The following is a 7,880-nucleotide window of genomic DNA, read 5'->3' as shown; positions in this document are numbered from 1 at the left end:
GACTTTTTGCAGGAAAATTTGAAATGAGTCGTGGTTTTTATACATTTGAATGATAGAAGGATTTGAAATCTATCGACTGATACGTTAAAATCATATATTTTATGATTTTTTCACCGTGTTTTAGCAGTTTTCCCTTAGATGCACCACTAATGGTACATTTGCCCTACAGTGAAAACGGCCCGGGTAATCCCGAAGTGAAACTACATCCAACTCTCCATAACTCGATACTGTTATGGACCATCTAGTTAGGGAGGTATCGAGTTACAGAACACAAAACCAGTACAACTACAATCCAAGGGACCCATCGAGGTAGCCGTGAGAACCAACTTTTACTATGGTTCTCTAACTCAATATCGGAATACGAAATATCGAGTAAGGGAGGGTTAACCGTAAATACTATAAACTATAAATTCAGTATGGCTCAAATATCTACAACAGTTCCTAATTCTCTCTTTATTTGAAAGATTGAAACTGTTTTTTATTCAATTTCTGTTTAAAAAATACAAATCTATTTTAATTGTACTGCTAACTAATTGTGTATCTTAAATCCAAACAATAGCATTTCGTCATGTAACGCGGAAAAATTGGCACATAGTTCTAGAACATTATCTGGGTATTTAATTAATGTTATAACTTGGGTATGGTATTCGCATACAAATGACCATTTTTAATAGGTGTTCGATCCAAAGTTTCACTTGACATCAAACGTTCTTCAGACGCAGTCTCTGCAGCTGGTCGAATATTTGGAAAATTGCCATTAATTAATTCGTACAGTTCATCAATCGACGTTTGACTACCGTGGGTTGAGCTATCATCGTCTATATCACTAAAATTGTAATTGAGATCGTCTTTCTCTGGTTGAGGCGCATAATAGTCTTGACTCCGAAGGCTCACTTCAGAGTTTTGATACTTGAAATCACTAAACATTGTTGGACTACAAAATAGCGTGTGTCTATGAGCACCGTCTTGAACTGTGTGCTCTGAAAGATCTTTCGATTCGTTTACACTGGACTTCAGTTCAGCGATGGGAGTATTGTCCGGGTTGTAGGGCAAGTTTTGATCTGAGTTTGTCGATAGTAATGATCCCGACAGTTCGCACATGCTAAGCGGAGGCAAACATGGACCACTGTCATGAGTGCGATTTAAAATATTTTTTGGAAGAGTTTTAGCTCCATTGATGTGTCCAAAAGTGGAAGTCGATACACAACGCGGATCTGTTTTGCTCCGCAATATTTCCGGCGCACATTGAGAAAGATACTCTAAAGATTTGGATTTATTTTTTCTTGATTCTTTAGTTTTGGTTGAACTACATTGATTCGTGTCTTCATGGACTATTGTATGTGCATTTACGTTGAGCTCAACTGTTGCAAATTGTAAATTATTTTCGTAGATAGGACACGGTATGCATTCGTTTAAATTGTTTATCAAGGTATCATCAAGTTTGTTTATTTCCTCTTCTTTATTCGGTATGTTAGTGTAAAGGTTAGTATCCTTACCAACTTCGGGGTTATTTGGCAGCTTTATAAAGCGAACATTCAGTGTGCTGTTTATGTCGACAAGAGCATCACTTTCATTGCAACTATCCGAAAGTAAATTAGGATAGTAGCATATTTTGTTGTTTGCAAGTATTTGTTCCTTGTGGAGAGTAAGTTCATTCATATTGGTTCTCTGTGGGACAGGCTCTGTATGAGCTGCCTGTATAAAATAGAACTGAGAAGAATCGTCGGATTGATCAGGCCTTCCGAAAGATTCAGTTTTACCTAGATCGAAATTCCGCTGACGAGCCAACCTTTTTTGCTTGCGAAAGAATTTCCGTGCAACATTACTTTGATTGGCATTGAAAAATACCTCAACGTGAGGCGCATGATAAATCGATGCGGTATTGGTTTCTTTTTTGTAATAGACCGTAGTGGCGCTTTGAATAACTGTTCCGACTGGTTTAACTGCATTTAGTTCACTATAAATGCGTGTAGGGTTTTTTGAGCAATGATAAAATGTGCCAGTATTGGTATTGCTACTGTGATTGGGCAATGTTGATTGTCTGATGGATAGCCACATGAGTTTAAAATCACTGCGTGCGAAACAATAGAAGTAAAGTATAGCTAAAGCAAGGAGAGACGCTAATGTACCGTATATAATGCTAAATAGTTTTTCATGTTGCCTTTTGTTTCTAGTAGTCATATATGAGGTAGTGGCAGCTGCTAACCATGTTAAAATAATCAATACAAGTAAAGCTAGATTTACTTTCAATTGTGATAAATATTCTATATGTTCAGCACGGGTGCTGCAAGTTGAAAATGAACAACTGTCCATATAGAGACTACCTTCAGTGGTTGCTGGATTCACTCTGCTTGGCTGCTGCTGACAATCACGTGTAACTTCCGAAAATGAAGTGCTGTTTGTGTAAACGTACTTCGATTTTATGGTACACATTACTGCCAGGAACAATACAACCAGGAAAGTTATGAGTATTATCGTCGGAAAAATTACCGAATTAAGAGCAGGAGTTTCCGTAATAAAACAGATATTATACGATGAATAGTCCTGAAGATTAACCGCTCCAATTGTTCCAATTAGCAAAGATATTCCATATCCTACCAAGTATAAACCCAACAATGGTTTACTTTTTTTCGTTGCTTCGTTTGTGCTAGCGATGGAAGAGGCAACGGTGTCGAGCTCCTGAGTCGTAGTTCTCCGCCGGGAAATAGTTTTGTAAAAGTTACACAAAAGAGTGGTGTACCAAAGCAAGGTGGCCAAGGTAAAATAGTGCATTAATAAACCCACAATTTCACAAACCTTGAAATCCTCCGTCAGATGGATCCCAAACGCATACAGGAATGCCAAGGCCGACAAACTCAACCAGAGATTGATCAGACAATGTCGTTTACGTACATTCATTCGAATATTCGAAGCAAATGTCGTGTAAAGTATAATGTTGAAAAAACACGCTACAAACAAAGCCACACTGCCAACGTAAATTCCGACTTCGCTATATCTAAAACTCGCCCCGGCTTCTTCGTTGTCCAGGAAATCGTTGAGAAATTTAACGTTCTGCATAATGGCATAAACGCCAAATTTTTTGCAAGAGAATATGAGTGCTCGGTTAAATAAATGGTTTTGAAAGCAAAACTTCCTACTCCATCCACCAATGCCGTCGTTCATCTGATTATCCCAAATAACTGGAATAGGTTTGCTAATGTCATCATGATAAAGAGCAGTTTTCAACACAAGAATAATATCGGTATTCTCAGTGGTGTTCTGAGAGAAGTCCAATCCTATATGAATAGGTTCTAGTAAAATCACCTTGGAAGTGATTCGATATTCCGGATCGTAGTTTGGAAACATCAAACTGCTATCGAATACCGATACCATAATGCGGGTCGATGCGTATTGATTAACGAATGGTTTTGAAAACGAGGTGAATAGTGAAACCTCTACGTTTCTCTCGTTGAAAGTGTATTGCGGAAGTTTTGAAATTATGCTACATTTGAGCGGACTCATTTTTGAATTATGATTGATACCAGAACAGGAGAAGCCATTTGTACTTCCCTGGAAGGAAATGTCAAACAGTTCAACCTGTATATTCTCCTTGTTCAACACTGTTACTGGTAAGTTAAGGACGATAGATTTGAATGATTCAAAAAGTTTCTTACATGACCGATCTTCTTTTTGTGCTTCGATAAATGAAGCAGCATTTGAATTAAACTTTAAAAGTTGCGCGAATATATCCATCAATACAAACCCTAATTCTTTATCGTGATCTGTTTCCTTTGCAAAATTTTCTATGGTGCGAGTCAAGTACACTAAATCTAGCGCGTTCACATGTTTTGCCAGCAAGGAATATGAATAATTTCTCAAATATCGTGCGCTTTCCAAAATATTCCCAGAGAGATTAGTTTTAGAGAATTGTTCCAAAACGCGAGTGCTTTCCAATACGTATGCGCAGCTAGATGCGTTTAAATTGTTCCACGTTCCGTTTGTTGTACACGTGTAATATGCATAGGACGCAATTATGCCTGCATCATTTGTACACGGTAGATATACAGTTCTTCCGGTGATCGTTTTGGGCCAAGAGTATGACCCCTTGCTACCGTGAGTATATGTCTCCGGGCAAAAGCGCGTTTCATTCGATATAACTATTACTGAAATTCTTTTGGAATAGCTCGCCGAATTGGTTACCAGTCGACAATCCCACGTACCACTGTGGTTAGCTTTTACCTGAGGTATAATTAGGGTTGAATCCAGTATTCCAATATCGGAAAGAGGTCGCGTGCTTATTGTAGTCGATGGAAACAGTTTTAGCGGCTCATGAAACACAATATCTTGAAGAGTGTCCTCGGTGCTTTTCGTACTTGACCAACCCCAAAATATGTGCGACCGTATGTGTATGTCCTCCGAGTCCCTGACACTTCCCACGGCCAAACGAGGTGCTCTACATCGAAGTCGCAATGGATCGCCTTGGAACAATACCTGGTCAACGCTAGGAATCAACTGCAATATTGGAGCTTCTCCTGCCGAGGCGCAATGTAAATCCACTCCTACCCGGAGCTTCTTGAGCAGCATATTTTTAAACGGGGTGCCACATTTAGGAGCTGGTTGTAACTTTACGGATGCGTTTACAGACCATGGCACTAGCCAGAGTAGATCACAATTACACGCCAATGGATTGGATGAAAGATCTCTGCAGAAAGGATTTTTTTTAACCAACACTTAAATTACATAGCAATTTATACAATACTTACAATATTTTAAGATTTGGCAAGTTGTCGAATGCGCCTTGTTCAATGGAAACGATCTGGTTTTGGGAAAGGTTGAGCTTTTTCATTCCTACAAGATTGCTTAGTACGCCAGAATCTATTCGTCGAATAGCGTTATTTGATAGATCTAGGGATCTCAAACGTGTCATGTTGTGGAAAATTTTGCCATCCAAGGAGGAAATTTTATTCCTGCTAAGGTCTCTGAAACAGATAACAAAATAATTAGTTCAAAACAAATCTAAAGAGTTTTATATGCAATTTATTGTATGGAGCTTGTATAATTGTTTTACTGGGGTTTAGCCATTATGGTCATTCGCCCAAAGTATTAACTATAGTGATGGCTACGCCCTTAACCACCACGTAAAAATCGAGCGGTCAGTGCCGTATCATCGAATAAAGCATGATATATAGCATGTAGGTGGTAGGTAGATTGGGGCCCAGATAGCCGTAGCGGTAAACGCGCAGCTATTCAGCATGACCATGCTGAGGGTCAAACTAAAAAAATGGAAAAACTGGTCAAATTAATTCGAATGTCATTAATGCAGGGTTGTTACGAGAAGTCAAATATATTTTTCGCAATAACTTCGCGGTGATAAAATAAAATCCGCATTGGATTAATAAATAATAAATTTGAAATTATTTCAATACCATCAGGCTCTTCTTCTGTGATAGGCTGATTGTAGAAAAATATTAAAGATATGATTTTTTATATTACACGTTAAATTAACCCCAGGCATTTGTAGGTTATATAAAAATACAATTTTCAAACATTTTTCAAAAATACAAAAAAGTTTCAAAAGTCATAAAAAACCTTCTCTTATTATTATTATCTCTTATGATTTTTATATTACACGTTAAATTAACCCCAGGCATTTGTAGGTTATATAAAAATACAACTTTTAAACATTTTTTAAAAATACAAAAAAGTTTCAAAAGTCATAAAAACCTTCTGTTATGAGCCAAGGTTTAAGCCAAAAATAAATTCATTTTGATTTCCGAGCTACGAAAAAATACACAAAATTGCAAAGTGTACCCCGTCTAAAGGCGGGGTTGGGTATTAGAGGGTTAATAAATAAACAGGCCTGTTTTTTTTTGACAAACAAAACAGGCGCTTTTATTATTTAGCTCGACTGTTATCCAATGTACCTAATCCTGGAACTGTTTTTCTTTACTTGAACAAAATTTGTAGAGACAGCAAGTTATCGTACATATTTGCTAACAATATATACAAATAGGGGTACACTAGGTAAAGCTGAAAGAAAGAAAAATATCTTCAAATACAAACCTATTGTAAAATGTTTAGCGTTTAATGCAATGATTATGATGCGGAATCTCAAATCGGTTGAAAATCGTCAACTAAATTTTATTAAAACTAATCTGGAGGCAAAATTGAAAGCAGTACTACGAAAAATCGGCTTTAATCATCTTATTTAGTGGCATAGTGACATATAACTACCGTAAAGTACCCGTATTTCGCGCACGCTCCTAATTTCGCTCACATACTTCATTTTTCGAGGTCCTGTGAATGATCGCGGGACATTGTTCATATTTCCCTATAGGGGTGCCCCGCTAGCTTTATGACTACCAAATATAAGCTATTTTAAAACCTCGTTTCGGAACAAAATGTTTTTTTTTTTCACATATTTATGCAATAACGTTAATCAAATGCTCATGTCTTCCAAAATGCTGCACTTAAAAAATAGTCTAATAATTGTTAATTAAATTAATTGTTAGCATTCGAATAAAGATAAATAAAACATTGCTCACTTTACCGACACCTTCTCTAGCTGGAATACAACGAAACGGAAGGACATGATGTTTGAGAAACACTGGATCTTCGTAAACACAAGCCCGCAGATTCTTGCTCATTAAGTTTGACTAGGAGTGTGAAAATTCGTTACTTACATGTGGGTCAACTGCTCAGAGAAATCCGCTAATTCGATTTCCTTCAAATCATATATTTGGCTCTGACATTGTACCTAAAAATGATTGAATTATTGGACTTTAGTTCAAAGTTGCTGATGGTCTTTGTTTACAAACCTTCAACCCATCGGTTCCTTCGGTACATTCGCATTTCGATGGGCAACCGAAATCACAAGCTATCAGTTGCGTCAGGCAAATAAAAACTATAATGCGCAAAATCATCTGCGGCATTTTTTCAATGATTTAATTTCGAAATTAATGCAATTTTTGCTAAGAAAAAGCTTCCAAATAAACACGAGCAACAACCTAATCCATTTCCAGCGTCCTTTTCTGCCTTTTCTCGCATCTGTCACGCACGATGATGACAATGATGACAGTTCTCGAATTAACGATGCGGTACAGTGGTACACTGAACCGAAACATCGTTCCTAGATTCAGTGATCCAGGTAATGGGTTTTGAGTTTGCCGATGAGGACACACCAGAACTTTGGGGAATGGTCACTTGTGGTAAGGGTTTTAAATAAAGGTGTTGATAGGTTGAGGTTTTAGCCAAGACTGACTCATGGTTGTATTTTCGATTATCTATGGCAGATCAACCGATCGACTGCCGAATACATCGTATTCCGTTAAACGGTTTTTGCTCGGTATTTCGCCCATTCGCTTACACTCTAAATGTGTACACCACAGCTCTTCTCCCTTAGAAAGAACCTTTATGTCTCTACTTTTCATTATTATAGATTTAAATTAATGCTCCAATAATTCACAACTTACAAATTCAGATCGTGATTCATAATCCTAGTGATTATCAGTATACAAAATCTTTATCAATCTTAACTTTTTTAATTCTCTTCGAACGCCGCGGAGCGCACTCCTGCGACAACTCTTCTTCTGTCGTCGAATTTTCGACTGCATGTTTACGCTTTCTCCCTATCCTTGTGTCACTTTCAGGAAGGCCGTGGTACTCTTCACTGGTCGCTCTAGATGCTGTCTGCGGCTGTTGCCGATCCCAACGTATAATCGGTTTGGTATAATCGTTCTGGCTCTTACTCAAACGAAGCTGCCCTCGGTGCGCCACTGTTGGCACGTTTCCAATTTGAATCTGGAAAGTATTACGAGAAATTCTTTTAATAAAATTTGCTCTGAGCCATTTAGCTGTATTGTGGGGATTATGGTTTTTGTACCATAAGTCGTCCCCTTCTA

The 7,880-nt window shown here is 37.8% G+C and overlaps 1 protein-coding gene across 1 annotated transcript; it reads right to left on the bottom strand.

Moving 5' to 3' along the window:
- Positions 1-528: 528 nt before the first annotated feature.
- Positions 529-7,063, bottom strand: LOC5568548 (adhesion G protein-coupled receptor A3). Its single transcript, XM_021851881.1, has 4 exons — positions 6,798-7,063; positions 6,663-6,736; positions 4,743-4,958; positions 529-4,681 (listed from the first exon to the last, which is right to left on the bottom strand). The coding sequence occupies exons 1-4, from the start codon at positions 6,909-6,911 to the stop codon at positions 628-630; spliced, it is 4,458 nt and encodes a 1,485-aa protein (XP_021707573.1). The 5' UTR covers positions 6,912-7,063; the 3' UTR covers positions 529-627.
- Positions 7,064-7,880: the final 817 nt, after the last annotated feature.

This window comes from Aedes aegypti, chromosome 1 (genome assembly GCF_002204515.2).
Source record: "Aedes aegypti strain LVP_AGWG chromosome 1, AaegL5.0 Primary Assembly, whole genome shotgun sequence".
In the NCBI taxonomy this organism is placed as follows: domain Eukaryota; kingdom Metazoa; phylum Arthropoda; class Insecta; order Diptera; family Culicidae; genus Aedes; species Aedes aegypti.
This window is presented reverse-complemented; position numbering and strand designations above follow the sequence as displayed.

What these genes read in the sequence shown, in the direction of transcription:
- LOC5568548 (XM_021851881.1), bottom strand. Translation starts at nt 6,911, where the DNA reads ATGCCGCAGATGATTTTGCGCATTATAGTTTTTATTTGCCTGACGCAA. An exon ending in AAGGAACCGATGGGTTGAAG is followed by an intron (nt 6,737 to 6,797) that starts GTTTGTAAACAA and finishes AATCATTTTTAG; the next exon opens with GTACAATGTCAGAGCCAAAT. An exon ending in TTGCCAAATCTTAAAATATT is followed by an intron (nt 4,682 to 4,742) that starts GTAAGTATTGTA and finishes TCCTTTCTGCAG; the next exon opens with AGATCTTTCATCCAATCCAT.